Source organism: Prionailurus viverrinus, chromosome B1, assembly GCF_022837055.1.
Source record: "Prionailurus viverrinus isolate Anna chromosome B1, UM_Priviv_1.0, whole genome shotgun sequence".
NCBI classification, from domain to species: Eukaryota; Metazoa; Chordata; class Mammalia; order Carnivora; family Felidae; genus Prionailurus; species Prionailurus viverrinus.
The window spans coordinates 144,237,934-144,256,451 of record NC_062564.1 but is presented as its reverse complement, the minus strand read 5'-3'; the positions used below and the strand labels follow the sequence as shown (position 1 = coordinate 144,256,451).

Here is an 18,518-nt window from a genome sequence, read left to right as displayed (position 1 = left end):
TTCCATCCCACTCCACCCGATCCGGCCAGCTTCCCCACCAGCCAGAGCCCCAAACCCGCGCGTCACCGACGCACGTCGGCCTCTCCCGCGTCTAAGTTCCTGGAAGCCCCGGTCTCTGGCTGGCCGCGCCGCCGCTGAGAGGCTACGGGGAGGAGGCGCCGAGGCGCCGGGCGCAGGCCGAAGCGCGACCCGACCCTGCGGGCAGCTGGAGCGGGGAGGAACGGCGGTGGGGCAGAGCCCGGCCGGCGCGCGGCAGCTGTGCGCACTTGGGCTCTTTCCGCGCGCGGGCCACACGTGGAACGGGGCACCCGGGCGCTCGGCCGCCAGCCGCGGGGCGGGGTCGGGAATGAATATGCTGGAAAAGGAGGGCGCCCGAGTCTCCGCCCGGCCGGAGCCTGGGGCTGCAGCCCCGGGGCGGGAAGCGGGGCGGGGCTGGGAAAGTTGAGTATTAGTCGCCGTGGGCTGGGCTCCGCGCAGGAGCGCCGGCCGCCGGGACCGTAGAAGGCTGGGCCGGGCGGGGTAGGTGTGGCTCTGCCTGCGTGACCCGAGTCCCGGTTCCCGGTCGCCGTCGTCTCCCGCAGCTGCGGCCTCTCAGCCATGGGCGCCGTCTGGTCGGCCCTGCTGGTCGGAGGGGGCCTGGCCGGAGCGATTTTCGTTTGGCTGCTGCGGGACGCGGGGAATGAGAGCGACGCGGAGCGGAACGCCCCTCAGGGGGAAGCTGCGGCTCCGGGAAGCGATCAGGGTGGCGGCGGGGGACCGAGCCCTGTACCTTCCAGGCGGGAGCTGGTCACCAAAGCAGGTATTCTTCCTCCCACGTCTCGAGGGCAGATCTGCCATGGGGGCTTTGGAGTTCACCGAGGGAGGAAAAAAAAAACCCACCTGGAGTTTTTCTCTTGGCCCTTTCCCCCGACTTACCTCCCCTACCCCGGGCAGGACCCTCCCCACGCCTCTCATTTTTTTCCCAGGCTAGTGCGCACGCGCCGGGCAGGTTTCTCGCCCTCCTCGGAGGCTCCGAAGGTTCCCCGACCCATCGTCCGAGGGCAGCGCGGGCAGAGTCTCTACCCTGGGCGCCCGCCCCCGAGGACCCCGAGGGGGATGGGCTCCTTTGCGTGGCTGCGCTTGGCGCAGTGCGGGCGGCCGCGGCGGTGGCGGCGCCCCTTCCGGGCCTTACAAAGGGCATGCCTAGGCTCAGGGAGATCCTACAACCCTCATCAATCTCAGACCGAGCAGGGACACTTTCTCATCCCAATCCCATAACCTCACGTCCTCCCCTACCTCACCCCATGGAGGAGCTGGGTCTGGGAACTAACTCCCAGGCGCTGAGCACCTCCCGCTATCTGGATGCTTCTGTCAGGAAGGCAAAGTTCAGGTTGGACTCTGGCCAGGAAGGCCTCAGCTGAAGCCCTAGGGCTGTATGCTGGCTGCCCATTTCAGAGCCGTGGGACCCAAAAGCATAGGGTTGTCTAATGCCCCGGGAGGGGACCTACCTAATAGGGCACCCAACTCCAATGAGTAGAATTGACATCCAGGTTTACATGTGTACATGTTAGAGACTGTGCTACACAAAGTAAGAGGACTGGCAGAAAACCTTAGCTCCCAGTGCCCTCCCTTGGCCAGCTGCCCATGCCTGGACTTCAGCCGAGCGTGAAAATGACATCTGGGAACTTTATTTTTAGTGGAGTCGGTGTTCATGTGTAGCCATTTGAAAGACTGCTTCTGTGCCTTTCCTGCGATTGGTTTGAGATGAGCAGAGAGCTCCTCCGTCTTCATGAAGCCAGTCTCACGTTTTAGGTTGAAAGATTGAGAATTCAGGGCAATGTTTTTACGTCTCACAACTCCACCATTAAAAGGAGATAAAATTAAACAAGGCCCACCCCCAAAAGAAAGAGACCCTCCCATCTATGCTGATTGTATGACTTGGGACACTTCCATCTTGTAGGGAACTATCCCGACTGTCAGTGAGGTGGCCAAGAAGGAAACTGAGCCTTTAGGGAGCTTGGATTGTGGACAGTAAGAACGTGTTTTTTAAAAGTGTACAATGGGAGGGGATGTAAAAAGCCTCTGTTTTGTTAAAAAGGTTTACTTTATTTATTTGAGAGAGAGACCACACAAGCGGGGAAGGGGCAGAGAGGGAGGGTGAGAGAATCCCAAGCAGGCCCACGGTGCCATCGCAGAGCCGGTGAGGTGGGGCTCAAACTTGTGAAACTGTGAGATCATGACCTAAGCTGAAACCAAGACTAGGAAGCTTAACCAACTGAGCCATCCAGGCCCCCCAAGGTTTACTTCTGATGCATATGGGGTTGGCAAGGAGAAACCAGCCCTCTCCCCCTACCCTCACCCCCAATCCTTGTTCAATGATGCACTGCTATCCTTTGTATCTCCCCCCCCCCCTCCCCAGCCCCCCAACCATAGCAACAGCTGCTGTGGATCTGCCCACATCTGTGAGAGCTGATCCCTGGGCTGCTGGCAGTTCCTGGGAGTACAGGTGTACTCGTAGGGTCTGTAGGGTAGCTGTGTGGATCTTTGCCCCACAGGCTGGACAGCATTTTCTGCTGATAGAAACCAAACTTGGCTGTATGCCAATAAAGCCTGGACTGCAGAGATCAAGGAGCATGACAGGGTTAAACTGCTGCCTCTACAACTGGCCACTTCATTTACATTCTTGTGTGAGCACACGGACACTCCCAGATGTGCCTTTTATTGTTGCATATACATGTATGTTCTTAAAGCGTGCTGTTGGTTCAGTTAGTGTCTTAACTAGGTAATTAAGCACTTGCTTTTAATAGAGATGGATTTCGTGAACTGCAGATAGATTAGTGGTAAAGTCTTCAATAAACCGATTTTCTTAGCCTTTTTTCTCACATGAACTGCCTGACACTATTACATTTTTCCTTTTGCTTTTTAGAGCATCTTCAAGAAAGCAATGGATGTTTGGTTTCAGAGACCAAAGGGCATGGTAACCTGCAGGAAGCAACATGGAGACAGCAGAGTCCTTCTGGAAAAGACGGTGATTGTGACAGTTCGAGAGAGCATGTTCCTTCTGGACAGTTTCCAGACACAGAATCTCTAGCTACATCTGGGACTGGTGACTCTAGGGGTTCCTCTGCAGTTTCAAGAAATGAAAGGCTTCAGTCTCCTCTGGCAGAATGGGGATTCCAGAAAGGACAAGAGACACTCGCTAAAGCAGCTCCGTGTTTTGCCGAAAAGTTGTATTCTAGCAACCTGGTCGTTGACAGAGGGAAAGAAGTGAGCCTTGCCGAGTTGAGCAGTCAGGACCGGGCTGACAATGAGGACTGGGAAATGGTGTCCAGGCACTCCTCTTGGGGAGATGTTGGTTTGGGTGGCGGTCTTGAGGCTCCAGGGTTAAGCCCAAACCAGGGAATGGACTGTGGCAGAAGCACTCTTATGGAACCAAGAGGTCAGGAAATGGATGTGACACGCAAAAAGGGGGTAGCAATGTCTTCAGAGTCTCAGCAAGTTAGTATCAGGTTCCAGGTCCATTATGTCACAAGCACTGGTGGGCAATTCATTGCAGTAACTGGAGACCATGAGAGCCTTGGGAGGTGGAACACTTACATCCCACTCCAGTATAGCAAGGACGGGTTCTGGTCTCACTCTGTGTCCCTGCCAGCAGATACAGTGGTGGAATGGAAGTTTGTAGTGGTAGACAACGGGAAAATTACCCGCTGGGAAGAATGCAGCAATAGGTTCCTGGAGACTGGCCGTGAGGATAAAGTGGTACAAAAGCGGTGGGGGATTCAGTGATTCAGTTTTCAAAGTGCTAGAGAGGCTATTTGTGGAGCACACTGAATAATTTTAAATAAAGGAAGTATAACTCCAAATATAGCCATCAGAGTTGTTTCAAATTTGCTAGCGGCTTTTGTCTAATGTGCAGAAATACATATGTAGGTATATGCTTTCGGTGAGCATGGACTTTTTTTCCCCTGTGGCATCGATGGGTGGGTCTTTGCTGATCCATTGTTATTTCAGAGCTTAGTCCTCTTGGGGAGTGACTTGGCTAAGCTTCAGGTGTGGACTGGCCAGAGCACGCAGAAACCAACCAGCTGCACAGGGTTCAAGCTTGAGCCTTTGGGTGACCCTTAAACCAAGAGAGTGAAACACATCTCATTCATAAAGAGCTGCCTTCCTACTGGTACAACTGGAGAAACTCTTTACTACGTGCACCCTCTATATTTAAAAATAGTTAATGCCATATGGAACTGTGAAAAAAAAATACGGTCACAAGAGGTGGTTAGCAAGGATATGAGGTTATACGTTAAGACTCCCCAGTGTTTTTTTGTTTGTTTTGTTTTTGTTTTTTTGCTTGATTTTACGTGCCAGCCCCGGTTTGAAAGTAGCAAGTAAGTCTTTGTCTTAATGATTGCAGACCAGTGTAGAAACAAGGGGCCTAGTCCGGGTCTGTCATTGGGAGGAGACCGCGAAGAGAGGAAGTGCGAACTGGATGAAGGTGTGGGCTGAGCCAGGTGGCCTGAGTGATGCCTCTTAGAGGGCTGGGAGGTCCAGGTATAGCCTGACTGCAGAGAAGACAGACACAGCCATCATTTACCTCCAGGGCCTTTGCAGGACTGCCCCACCCCCTCCCCTCCTGTCTCACAGGGGGTCTGGACTGACAGAAGGACTGTCCCATAGCAATCATTTCCCCTGCCCTTCCCTTTCATACCAATAGCTATCCTGGGTAACAAAACTGTAATAGGACAGTGACACACAGGTACATCCTTGTTCTGAGAAGAAGTAAGACATTTAAACTTTATTATACTGAACAAATAAAACCTGAGTTTTAATATCTTCATTAAATGTCTGAATTATTTGTCTAAATCTTAGTACCATAATAGCCTAGATATAAAATGCCGATATTTTCCTCCACTAATAACAGATGCATAGAAAAAATCAAGAAGCAAGAGAGGTCCGTTTTCTCCTCTCTTTGGGGAAAACATTTTAGAACTTTTTTAAAACTTCACCATTATTTGGAGGGATATTATGCGTGCTTGTACTCGAAAATGAGCTTTTATATGTTAAAACAACTTGTAGTAAGTATAACATCGTTTGGCAAAACAGTGTTTAATCCTGGTTACAGGTGGTGTTTGCTGAAAAGAGCATAAACCCAAAAGAAAATAGAAAGTGCTTATAAGAACTATGATAGTTTTTGGCTCCTAGCATGTATATGTAAAATCCACATATACTTTTCATATACTTTATAATGAATTTCACACTCTACCACTAAGGTCTTCAGAGGGCATTTACTATTACTGCACAAAATGCCCAAGCATTTCTATTAGGTAAAATTTAAAGTAAAACAGTTTGCAATAAAAATTTCGTTAGAGTTCTTTCACTAGCAATTTTATCATTACCTGATGAAATAAAAATCTTTCAGTAAAACCAATTGAGGTAAGAGATACATATATTAAAGTTCTTACTAAAATTTTTTTTTAATGTTTATTTTCGAGAGGAAGAGCGCAGGTGGGGGAGGGGCAGAGAGAGAGGGAGACAGAGAATCCGAAGCAGGTTCCAGGCTCTGAGCTGGGCTCCAACCCTTGAGCCGTGAGATCATGACCTGAGCCGAAGTCGGACACTTAACCGACTTAGCCACCTAGGTGCCCCTTAAAGTTCATATTTTAAAAAAATATTGTAAAATTGGACATGCTTAGCATGTTAACACTGTCATTTAGAGGAGAAACAGGAGGATTTAGTCACTATTATCTGCACCGGTTGGGACTAATGCCGCTGCTGTCACAGACAGACACCATGCATGTTAAGAAGGCTGCACCAGAAGCCTGTTTCTTGCTCACTAAATAATCAGCAGTGGGTATTTCTGGCAGGAGGGCAGCTCTCCCTGCAGATTGTTGCCCAAGCTGCTTCTGTCCTGCGGCTCTGCCATCCCCTAGGACCCTGCTGTCCACTGTATCCAGCTCATGGAAGGGGAAATAAAGTGAGGAAAAACACAAATGCTTACTAAAATTTTTGGCCAGAAAGTGCTGCATATTGCTTTGTCCACAAGCCTTTAGTGAGGCCTGGTCAGTAGATGTGATGGCGCTGGGGCTGGGGAATAGCCTCTAGCAGGGCAGTCATTTCTTGGTGACATCTTTAGACAGCTACCCTTCTGCTGTCCCTGTCGTCTCTGGCAGGAAGACCAGTGATTAGAGGATTGGAACTTCCAGCCCCCTTCCCTGATCTCCAAAGAGGAGAAGGGGACTGCGGATTAAGCTCTATAAAAACTCTTGAATAAGATTTCAGAAGCTTCCAGGTTGGTAAACACGTCTAGGTCCTGGGAGGGTGACATGCCTTGAGAGTGCATGAAAGCCTCGTGTACCAAACACTATACTTTGCCCTGTGCCTCTCTTACATTTGGCTGTTCCTGAGTTGTGTTCTTTAAAATAAACTGGTAATAGTAAGTAAAGTGCTTTTCTGAGTTGTGATCTGTTCTAGCAAGTTAGTGAAACTGGGGAGGGGGGTGTGGGAAACTCCAATTTATAGTCAGAGTACAGGTAGCCCAGAACTTGCAACTGCATCTGAAGTGGGGGGAGGTCTTGTGGGACTGAACCCTTAGACCTGGAGAATCTGATACTAACTCCAGGTAGTTAGTGTTAGAATTGAATGGACTCCTAGGACACCTAGCTGGTTATTGGTGTTAGAAAACAATCCGCATGCAAAACCCTCCTAATCTAATAAAATCTAAGTAAAGCAGGCTGAATCCATTCAATCTAGAAGTTACCCACCGGCTGAAGAACACATTCTTGTTTCTTTCTTTACAGTTATTAATATGTAAAAGTGTTTTTAGAAAAAACTTTTCTAAAAGTTTTGATTAGGGGCCCCGATGTTGTGTTATCTGATGACATTCATTGATACTGACGGAACAGTGAGTTCAGGGTCACAAAAGGATCCCTGTCAGTACCTTGGAGTTTGTCCTTCTGGGCATTATACCACATATTTTACTTGTGTGTCAAGTTTTTTTGAAGCTGGAAAGAATAACTATTGCTTCAGCACCAGTAAAGATAATAAAAACCACACAATTGTTCCAGCACATGGGTCTTAGCACAAATTAATACCTTATAAGGGATGCAGACTTTCACATCTAGTTAGAACTGTTTGAAGTTTTACTGTGAGAGCATTGAAGAATAGTTTATTTCAAAATAGAGTTTACAGGGGAGGGTATCTTTTATTAAATTTTCACATAAAAAGAAAAAAACTACACAGGGCACTAATTATAAGCAACACCACAATTATTTGGGCATCATCCCTCTGTAAAGAACAGGCAAGCAATGTATCATTTTAGTAACATTTTTTCCTGGTCTTTCACTTTCTGTATCCTCTTTTCTTGATTTCTGATCATTGAAGACATTGCTGAAAGTGATGATAAAACAAAATTAGATTAGCAACATCTACTCTGCCTTTGAATTTTATAATGTGCTTCTTAAAAGGTCAGCTTGCTACTATAGAAGAGACACGTTCTGAGATCGGGAAGTTCTTAAAAATTGCAAAGTAGCATATTTTTGAAAAGACTGATGTTATGGACAGAGCTAAGGGTAAATCTTTACTCTTGCAGTTGTTTTTTTTTTTTTTTAATTTTTTTTTTCTTTTCAACGTTTTTATTTATTTATGGGACAGAGAGAGACAGAGCATGAACGGGGGAGGGGCAGAGAGAGAGGGAGACACAGAATCGGAAACAGGCTCCAGGCTCTGAGCCAGCAGCCCAGAGCCTGACGCGGGGCTCGAACTCATGGACCGCGAGATCGTGACCTGGCTGAAGTCGGACGCTTAACCGACTGCGCCACCCAGTCGCCCCATCTTGCAGTTGTTTTAAGTGAGCATACTTATAGAAATAATACATACTAATTGTAAATAATTTGAACACCTCAGAAGGGTGCAAAGAGAGATGAAGGTGAAGGTATTCGTCTCTGCTCCCTCAACCTGCTGAACTCCCCTCAGAAGTCGTCACCGAAAGCAGTTTGGTAAATATCTTCGTGTACATGCACGCACGTGCACACACTTTCCTTCTTTGCACAAGTGGAAATATGTAGTATAGATTGTTCTGTAGCTTGCTTTATTCACTTAAAAAATGTCAACATTTTTCCAGTTCAGCTCATGTTTTGTTATGACTGTATAGTATTCCATTATATGGATGTACCAACATGTTAGTAAATAAAATTCTTACAAGTTGATTTCTCAGGTTTTCAATTATGGAATGAATGAGTCATGGGGATGAAAGGTACAGCACAGGAAATATAGTCAATGGTATTGTAATAGCGATTTATGGTGGCATTGGTGGCACACAAAAGTCTGTTTATAAAAGTATAGGAAATACTTTTATAAACAGACTTTTGTGTGCTTGTACAATTTTTTCTTGAATAAATTGCTAGAGGTAGAATTTCTGGGTCAAAGCATATATACACTTTAAGTTTTGATAAATGCTTCCAAAATATTTGTTTCATAACTTCCAAGAGACACTCCAACCAGGCAATGCATCAAATAAAAAGGTCTTTTTATTTTTTAAACAAATACAACATGTCTCCCATTTGGATTATTACATGGTAGCATTACTCAGATATATATTCAGAAATATAAGTCAAAGTGTGAATAAAAATGGGGCCAATAAGATAATGCATCCTTTAAAAATATCACGACAAACTTAAAATCAAATGTTTTCTTAATGTTTACATACACAAGGATCTGGGATTAACAGAAAGGATCTGGAACTTGCCTTAATAACAATTTGGCATAGCCTCAGCATGTTGAAAAACGTGGACTTTGGAAGCAGCAATTGCAGAGATCAAGTCCCAGATATACTACCCGTTGTGTGACTTAACGATTTACTGATTGTAATCTGATCATCAGTTTCCTCATTTTCAAATGACCTGATATCAGTACCCACCTCCCAGTATTGTGAGGCTCACATGAAGAAAACATAAATAATCAAACACTGAATACGGGGCCTGCCACACAGCTGGTAAGTGTTCAAGAAATATTAATAGCAACTATTATTATTGATAAGGTTAAATTTTCTTTATAAGGAATTGTTCTTAGAAAAATATTTACTATCCTTCATCTAGCAGCTTATATTCTCTAGAGATAGAAAGATGGGCTAAGAATTAACAAGTATACTCCAAAATTATTTCTCTCTGACAGACTCCTGGATTCGTGAATTTATACCAGAAAAGCATAAAACATGATGGGCTTCCCACATCCACAGGAACAACCACTTAGAACTTATGCCCCCAAATTTACCTACCATCTGCAGAGTATGACAGTTTCTCATTCAAACAGCTTTAGTGCATTTGAAAGTAGTTTATCTTTTTAGTTAGTGATTCACTGGGTGGCATAGTCTCTTCTAGCCTATGCTAATTTAAATTCCGTGTAAGGTGAAATATGGTTATTTTGTCTTCCAGCTATCAACTACAATCTTATCCTGGCTACCGTCATACAAATGCTTATGTGCAGACCTAACAGGGATAAGAAAGATAATGTGTGGGAAAGTGTCGTGTGAAAAACTGCTCAAAATGTGTCCTACGGAGGGTTGGTCAGCAGTATTACCATCCCTATTAGATGACGGAGTAGAGCAGGGCTAAAGTGACATGCCCGAGGTCACACAATTAATCTGGGGGTTAGTCATGGTTAAGACCTTCATGTTTTGACTTGATGTTTCTGAATTGCTTATTCAATATCCTCTTCTGCGGGTCTATAGACAACAGGCTTAACCTGAAGGGAAGGTGAGTACTCTTTTGAGCAAGGAAGATCTCTCTGAAATGTACACTGTACCTTGGTTCTTCATCTGTAAATCTTCTACCAGAGTTTGCAAGCTTTCCAGTCTGTTCTGAAGCTTCCGACATGTTTTTCCTGTTGTTTCTATTGGCTGAGACTGTGAAGCTATTAGAAAATTGCTTAGATGTGATATTAAAAGTCTATTCAGTATTTCTTTTTAGAAATCTTCCAATTACAAGTTAAACAACCTTTCTTTTAAAATAATGGAAACTTTAAAACACTATACAAATTAAAAAGTGTTTTATCTAAATATTCCAACACTAGCTTATCTGAATTTGTTTCAAAACAATCTGGCTTATTATTATTTAACTACATAGCATTAAATGGGATGAGCGAGAAGAATACTTTAAATTTAATGATACATTCATTCTAAATGACAGCTTTTCATACCAAACCTGTGTAGATACGTTAATTTAGGATTTGGAAGAGCAAGACTTAATACCGACACTGGCAACAGTTTTGAATGTGTGTGAGACCAAGTGCCCATTTTAGTGGCTGTCACCTGAATGAGGACAGTTTTACATGGTGGGAGAGTGAGTCTGGATCCTGACATGGCCACAGTGAGCCTGGAATACATGTGGGAGGAGCAAGTGAAGAGGGGTTGGAAGCCAGTAAGCTAACCTCTAATAAGTATGCTACGTTTTGCTGATCTCTAAAAGATAGTTGATTGGCAACCCTGAAATTCTAACTTTGATCTTAGTCCCTGACTTGCTGTATAATCTTGAAAATATTTTTTGGTGGCTCATTTTCCTATCAAAAAAAACCCACTCTTTTCAGTAACAGACATTAGTATTAGAGGCAATCATCTAAGAATTACTTTAGTTCAAGAGGATGAAAACCACTTCCTCAGAGAGATATTTTTCACATGGATAATATAAAATACATGATGTTTGATTAGGATCTGACAATAGAAAAAAAAAAAGGAAATTCCATGCTATTATGTAATCACAAATTAATAATGAGGTGACCAGAAGTACTGTTCTACTTCTACAGTAGTCACAGCTCTAATAGCTCAAGAATTTGCCCTTTTTAAAAAGTATTTTTATTTAGTATTTAGTATTTTTAAAGACACCAAGGAATAACTCAGAAATGTAAGAGAGGATGGAGGACAAAATACAGAAAAAAGATGGTAAAATGTACTAAAATCTGTGATTATGTTGTGGTTTGCAGATTTTGGGGAGATGTAGAAATGTATGAGGCATAGAATTTCTAAAGGCTGAGAGCTGACTTAACAGTGATGCAACAATTTGCCTAGTTTATCCCTTATCAAAGGGACTGATGCCAGAGAGCATGGGGTTGTTTGCATTGCTGTCAATATATGGTAAAAACATTTCAAGTTCAAGTCAGTATACACACACACACACACACACACACACACACACACACACATAATGTCCACTTATTTATCATGCGCTTAATCTAAATAAAACCATTTTCCTTATCTGTTTTAGCAAATAACAAGTGAACTTAACATTTAAGAAATGAGGACATCTGACAAATTTGTATGATAAATACTTGCACTTACAAAGGCAGAGACTGAAGAGAGTCATGATTTGAGAGAATGTAAATAAGAAAGAAAAGTCACAACATTAAAAAAAAAAAAAGACCAAAATCTTATAATAAAATGCAGGGGGGGGGGGAAGTTCATTATTCATGTCAGAGTAATAGAGAAAATATTCACATACAATATCTATGCATATTTATTAAGAAGAGAGTGTGTGCATGCATGCGATAGCTGTTTTATTTAAATAAGACTCACTTAAGTTACACAGCATCAGTTAGACTTTGCATATAAGAACACCATATAAGATCTTATTAATTCTGATTATGGAAAAGAACTTTCAATTCACCAGAGGAAGAAACCAATTAAGCTCATCAATGACATCAGATCATTCTTACCTTTAACAGAATCAGGTGAAAGAACGGGTTTCGTGGATCTATACGGTGATGTGGAACCTACTGAATCTTCAACTGAACTAGTTAGGAGTGAGTGAACTGGAGACTTCTTAGGAGAAGAATGGAATGAACGAGAAGCTGAATTTTTCACAGATGGACTTGCTAAAATTTTGCAAGAACAGAAGCAAAAGGACAGAATTAGTTAAAAATAGTATACTGCACTTCTCAAAAAGTCAAACTTTCATGAGAAAATATTCCCAATGATGGGGGTAAGGGGATGTTCCGATAAATACCCAAGGCTTTGGGTTAGAACTGCAAAGGGCTGTCTTAGAAATAAGGATGAACAGGAACAAGAAGACCTGCCCTTGGGGATCTTGAGATCTAGCTTCAAATTATCTTAATTCCCGATTGGATTAAATTGATCTGGGATTGTGGTGTTCTTAGTTGTCTACCAGAAGCAAGCATGAATGCTATCTGGAGGAAGGTAACCTCATTCTTTGCCTCCAACCATTTGAACAATTTTTCACAGATGTCTTTCATAGAATAAGAACAAACAGGCATAGAAGGAGACAAAATGATGTGGCAGAAAACCAAGAGAAAAAATCATATATACAAGTAATAGGTATAGACCCACAAGATCTGGATAGTGGAGGCACAGACAACCACAGATTTAAGCAGCATTATTCCAAACCCTAAACAGGTACTTCTTACATAAAGAAAACCACACCTGAACGTATCAATAACAACTGCTAAAAAAGAAAAAGAAAAACACCCCAAAAACCTCAAAAAACAAATCAAAGACAAAAACAATCCTAAAGTTGCCAAAAGGGCAAAAAAGATTACATTTAAATGCGCAACAATTAAATTCAGAGCTGACTTCTCATAGAAACAATGGAAACCAGAAAACCATGGAATATTTTCAAAGTGAAAGAAAAATGTCCTAAAATTCGAAACTCAACAAAAATATTCTTCAAAAATGATGATGAAATATGGGGCGCCTGGGTGGCGCAGTCGGTTAAGCGTCCGACTTCAGCCAGGTCACCATCTCGCGGTCCGTGAGTTCGAGCCTCGCGTCGGGCTCTGGGCTGATGGCTCAGAGCCTGGAGCCTGTTTCCGATTCTGTGTCTCCCTCTCTCTGCCCCTCCCCCGTTCATGCTCTGTCTCTTTCTGTCCCAAAAATAAAAATAAACGTTGAAAAAAAAATGATGATGAAATAAAGACAACTGCAGAAAAACAGAAACTGAGAGAATATATCACCAGCAGACTTACCTTAAAGGAAAAATCAAAGGCATTGAGAGTAAAATGACACCAGAGAGAAAGTAAAGTATAAACACATGGGTATATCTAAATGGATATTAACTGTATAAAATAACGCAAATTATCCATTGTGATGTTTACCTTTATAATTAAAATGTACATGTGACAACAAATGTTATATAATTTGAAAGAATAGTGAGTGGAATTAACATGTTCTAAAGTACTCACAATGCAAGAAAAAAGTAAAGCCCTCATTTATATTAATCTAACAAGGTAAGAATACATGTTGTATTCTCTTGGGTAATTATTAAAACAACAGTAAAACATGTAAGTGAAGTAAACCTCAAAGCTCAAAGCATTTGTAATTGAGTAATGCTCAAAGCATTAACTTCAAATAAATGGTCCTTTTCTTCAAAATATAGTTCTTAAAAGATTTCTCACAAGTTGAAGATTATTCAAAAATTAAGAATTTGCATTTATTTTATTAAAACTGTTTTTTTAGATATATACTGACAATCTCCCATAAAAAACAAGAAAATATGGAGATTTATCTTTTTCTTATCTCTTTCACCTCATACCTCAACTTTCCTTATTTACATTATTTCTGTAATATTATATTACTGTCCAGATTTACAGCTAAGCCTTTGTTGAATAACCATCATTTTCACAGCTTCATTCTTTCCTATTCATTTTAGTCTCTTCTATAGGAAGACCAATTACACCTTCCAAATCTTTTTTAAAAATTTTCTAAATGTTTATTTATGTTTGAGAGAGAGAAAGAAAGAGAGAGAGACAGTGTGCAAGCAGGGGAGGGGCTGAGACAGACAAAGACAGAATCTGAAGCAGGCCCCAGGCTCTGAGCTGTCAGCACAGAGCCCAATGTGGGGCTTGAACCCATGAGCTCTGAGATCATGACCTGAGCCAAAGTTGGATGCTCAACCAACGAGCCACCCAGGCTCCCCATAACATATTCTCTGTAATTATTTTTGTCTTAGTTTTAAAAATTCTTTTTGTGTAATTTCCCCACAGAAGGTCCATCAAGTCCCTGTGATTTCAGTCATGCCTATCCCATTTATGTTTTTCCTAAGGCTTTCTTCCCCCTGTAATGTTTTTATTTTCTCTTCCATTTCTAGTCTGTTATGCCATTTTGCTTTTCAACAGATTCTGTTATCTTTCAATCTCTTCCTTGACTCCCTTGTTTAACAGATAGCATTATGTCTTTGGAAATTATAAAAAGAACCATCTGTCTCAATTCTTCTCTTTTTCTTTTCATCCGTTCAATAAGTATTTATTGAACACCTGCTATGTGCCTGGGATATATCAGGAAACCAAACAATACTTGCCCTTGTGCGGCTTTTGTCTAACAGGAGGCGACAGAGTCACCTTTATGAACAACATAAATTAGTAAGTTACATATGAAAAGATACTAAGTAATTAAAAAAAAAACAAAAAAGGGTGATTGGGAGTATGGGAGAGTTACAATTCTGGTGGAAGGTCATGAGAGTAGTTTCATTGGGTAAGTGACATCTGAGCAGAGCCTTTAAAGGAGGTGAAGGGTTAGCAATGTGTAAGGAACAGTGGTGTAAAGGCCTTAGTACAGAAGCTGCCTGGGATGTTCAAGGAGCAATTCAAGGGTAGATGACACAGAGTGAATGAGGGGAGGGAGTAGGAGGAAATAAGCCTAGAGAGTTAATGCGGACTTACAGGCTGCTGTCACACCTGGCTTCCACTCGCATGGAAATGAGAAGCCACTGCAGAGTTTGAAGCAGGCCTGTCTTGTGTACTTTTCACTCACCTGTAGATGGGAATGTAAAACAACTAGATGGATCTTCTAGGTCTCCTGTATGTAATGTGACCGGCTCTCTGGAAGCATAAGAATGGTCATGCAGACATTCCAATTCACAAATACAGTACTAAGGTTTATGTACAGAAGCAAGCTAATGCACACAAAAGTGACAGACTAAAATACAAGCTAAGGATGGCAGTTATGACCCTAAATTGCAGAAATCAAAAAATATCAGGGAGATCCCAAGTTGCATTATTGTTAATCGTTCAGGGCCCATGAACATTTTGCAGAATGAAAATATAATAATATTGGTTAGAAAATTCATTTTTATAATAGCTATAAACCCGAAGTATTTCTCTCATAGATTCTAAGAGGCACAATCTTTATAACTTATTTTAAAATGAAAAAAAAAAAAGACAAAAAAAAAGGAACCTCTCTTAGCAATAGTCGTTATCACTTTACAAAACTATTAGACTTACTTAAATCAACAGGTTGAAATAAACCACACTGTTCTCTGTGGTTTGGGTGATGGCACGAGGATACTATGGCAGTGGTTCCCTTGCAGGGGGTGTGTGATGCCCACACTGTCTTAATTATGACACTAACATCAGCATCTGCTTTGAACTCTCGGTCTCTCGCAAATGAGCAGTGGAGTTTCCCAGAGGATCCACAAGATCTGATACCACAACAGATTAAATGCCGCTGCAGATATGAGAATCAGCTATCTTCTGTGAAGTCACATGTTAAATTGTAAAAGAATGCCTTCTCAACAATTTGTTTGAAAAAGTTATTTTTCATAATAAAATGCTATTAGGTGAACGTGTGATACACACTGTTGTTTCTAAAGGTATATCAAAATGTTTTCTATCTTTAAAATGCTAATATGAAAACTTATTTTCCAATACTTAGAATAGCAATAAACAAAAGTTCGCAGGAATCGTCAATATTTGTGACGAAAAGGGGTCCTGAGACCAAAAAGTTTGAGGATAGCTCTATTAGGAGAAAAGCTCTAGAAAGGGAAGCCATGGATAGTCTTAATTATCAGGGCAAAGAGTGTTTTTGCTGCAGGAGGCAGTGGGGGAGCCTTTGAAGGTTCTGGGGCTTGGGGAAGGTCATACTCTGAGGTGTGCTTCAGGCAGATCAATTTGAAATTAATATATAGAAGTGACTGGAATGTTTATGAGACTGGAGTTTAAAAATACCCACACTCAATGCTGTCAAGACCACTGCAACAGTCTATAAGAAAGGTAAAAAGGCCTAGAGCAGTGTGGCAGGCTGTATAATGGCTGCCAAAAATATGTGCTATGAGTGTTGCCTTATGTGATGTGATGTGATGAAATCAAAGATCCTGAGATGGAGAGATTATTCTGGGTTTCTTAGGAGGGGGGCTAACTGCCATCCCAAAGGTCTGTAAAAAGGAGGCAGGGGGGATTTCATGTGAAAGAGAGAAGACGATGTGGCAATCTCAGCAGAGAGGTTTGAAGATGCTATGCTCTGCTGCTATCTGAAGATGAAGGGAGAAGCCACAAGCCAGAGTGCAAGGAACAAAGCTTCTAGAGAAGCTGGAAAAAAGTAAGGAAATGGATTAACCCCAAGGGCTTCTGGAGGGAGTGTGGACCTGCCAACATCCTGACTCCACCTGGTGGAACTGATTTGGGACTTCGGGCCTCCTTGGAAATGTAAGAGAGATCAATTTGTGTCATTTTAAGCAACTAATTTTGTTACAGCAGACATAGGAGATTAACACAGGCCGTTCCAGAGGATGTACAAAGAAGAAAATGGATTTGAGAACTGTTTTGGAGGCAAAATCAATAAGATCTGGTGACTAGAGAAACGCGACAAAGAAGAAAGAAGAATCAAAGAGAACGTTAGGGTTAAGCAGAGGTGCCCTGGAAAGCAGGGGGCCATTTACAGAAACAAGATGAGCTGGAGGGGAATGGTTTTGTGGAATGACTGCCTTTGTTTTATTTTGGTCACTGTGATCTTCAGGTCATTATGTTTCATCTCCTGAAATATCCACAGGGAGATGTGTAAAAAGGAGCTGGATGTTTTGAAGCCTCTATTGGGAACCTTCCTTAGGGCATAATGTTGCTCATTAAGTTATAATAATATAACAAAATAAGAAAAGTCAATTGTCCGCAAACTTCTGAGAAATGTGGCTCTCAGAATAATTCGAGCACAAATCCACACACCAGAGTTGTTCGTTTCTTTAATTTTTTTATTCTGTTTTGGGTATATGGACCATATTGATTTAGCTTAAAAGGTTGCAGAAGTTTCTAAATGAAGAAACATTGCTGTAAGATGCCGAGTCAAGCAAAGGTGCTGCAGTAACAGTGAAATGTTGTAGCAAAACAGCAACTGTGGTATTCTTTGTTTGTGAGTTTCCAAAATGGCCAGTGTGCTGAAGTACACTATAGAGCATTCAAATGCATTTTTAATTTTCTAGTATGTTTCATGCTTTTCAGAACTTCTATTAAATATCTGAAAACCTCTTCTTCTTCTATTAAATATTCGAACACAGGTAGGGGCTAGGTCCCATCTTTTCCTCTCCAATCTGTCTCTTCATGAACACATCATTGCTGAAGGAAATAGACTTTTCTGGTCATAGAAAAACTATAGGAGAGCTTGATGCATCTCAGGGGAGCAGCCCTTCTGTGCCCTGTGCCTAGCACAGACAGGGCCCTTTCCCAGGAGCTCAGTGCAGGTACGCAGAGGCCGAACACGGAGGTGGTCACACACCTGAGCTCAGGAGCCAGCTAGACCTGAGTTCAAATCTGGCTCCACTGTTTACAAGCTGTATGACCCTGGCAAGCTGCTTAAACAATGTGAGTCTTCATTTCTAACCCACATATGGATATAAGATCAGGTTAGATAGACTGTGCTTCGGATTCTGTGTCTTCCTCTCTCTCTGCTCCTCCCCTGCTCATGCTCTCTCTCAAAAATAAGTAAACATTAAAAAAATATTAGGCTATACAGACTAAATGAAATATCTATGGCATCCAGAAAATGTAAAAATAAAAATATGTAAAATAAAAAATAAAAAATGTAAAAATAAAAATATTGTTAATAGGTGTTACGTAGTGTCACATACATAGGTGAGAAGAAAATCAAAATTTGTTTTGATAAAGATATATTTAAAAAGTTCATTTTTGATCAAGCAGTAGGGACAGTAAGAAAATATTTTTAATACTGCCTTAATTCACTCATTACACAAAACTTTACTGAAAGGCTACTGCGTGTCAGGCAATATGGCTGACGCTGAAGATACAGCAATGAATAAGCCTCTGCCTAACTGAATTTGAACAGAATTCTTTTTCTTATTCTGAGGATATAAAAAAGGCTCTGATTCCTCTTATTTTTTTTTTAGGTGGTGAAAATAGAAAAGATAAAAGTTTTTCTTTTCCATGCAGTCAGTCAATAAACAGATCTTATCATTGTAAGCCCACGTTTGTCTGGCTTGCCCACTGTTACATTCTAAGGACCCAGTGTGGAGTATGACACTTCATGGACAGTTAACAATCTGCTGAATTAATGAATAAACAGTAATGAATAAACAGTAATGAGGACATCAGGACATTCAGGCATTGCTAAGGTCATTTCTTACCTGCTAAGAGTTTCACTGGATTTGCTACCTTCGGTGGAGTCCCTTAATGAGTTGTTGCTTCTGTTGGCAGAAGGATGGGAGAAATGAAAGACTACACGGTGTTATTTTTACTTAATGATAAAACAACATTGTTTGAACATTGCTTTTACACCAACGCTGATTCAGAGGTGAGACTAGGGCTAATGGCTCTTCCAGGTGGAG

General features: G+C 41.8%; 2 protein-coding genes across 10 annotated transcripts in view; one reads left to right on the top strand and one right to left on the bottom strand.

Moving 5' to 3' along the window:
* Positions 1 to 144: 144 nt before the first annotated feature.
* On the top strand, positions 145 to 3,846 carry STBD1 (starch binding domain 1). Its single transcript, XM_047857559.1, has 2 exons — positions 145 to 799; positions 2,906 to 3,846. Exons 1-2 carry the CDS (start codon positions 598 to 600, stop codon positions 3,763 to 3,765), a joined length of 1,062 nt encoding a protein of 353 aa, XP_047713515.1. The 5' UTR covers positions 145 to 597; the 3' UTR covers positions 3,766 to 3,846.
* Positions 3,847 to 7,149: 3,303 nt separating this feature from the next.
* Positions 7,150 to 18,518, bottom strand: part of CCDC158 (coiled-coil domain containing 158) — a 110,778-nt gene continuing 99,409 nt past the window's right edge. For 7 of the 9 annotated variants that reach the window (XM_047857422.1, XM_047857427.1, XM_047857429.1 and 4 more), the window contains 5 exons: positions 18,318 to 18,377; positions 14,723 to 14,790; positions 11,674 to 11,832; positions 9,772 to 9,871; positions 7,150 to 7,359 (listed from right to left, as the gene is read on the bottom strand). In XM_047857422.1, the coding sequence (XP_047713378.1) occupies positions 7,239 to 7,359; positions 9,772 to 9,871; positions 11,674 to 11,832; positions 14,723 to 14,790; positions 18,318 to 18,377 (508 nt within the window). In that variant the 3' untranslated portion in view covers positions 7,150 to 7,238. Of the gene's footprint in view, positions 7,360 to 9,771; positions 9,894 to 11,673; positions 11,833 to 14,722; positions 14,791 to 18,317; positions 18,378 to 18,518 lie in introns of those variants that run through there. The other 2 variants (XM_047857428.1, XM_047857430.1) reach the window with 2 other exon arrangements.

Excerpts from the sequence above, each read along its gene's own strand:
- STBD1 (XM_047857559.1), top strand. The coding sequence starts at position 598 with ATGGGCGCCGTCTGGTCGGCCCTGCTGGTCGGAGGGGGCCTGGCCGGA. Across the intron at positions 800-2,905 it reads GGAGCTGGTCACCAAAGCAG|AGCATCTTCAAGAAAGCAAT; the intron begins GTATTCTTCCTC and ends TTTGCTTTTTAG.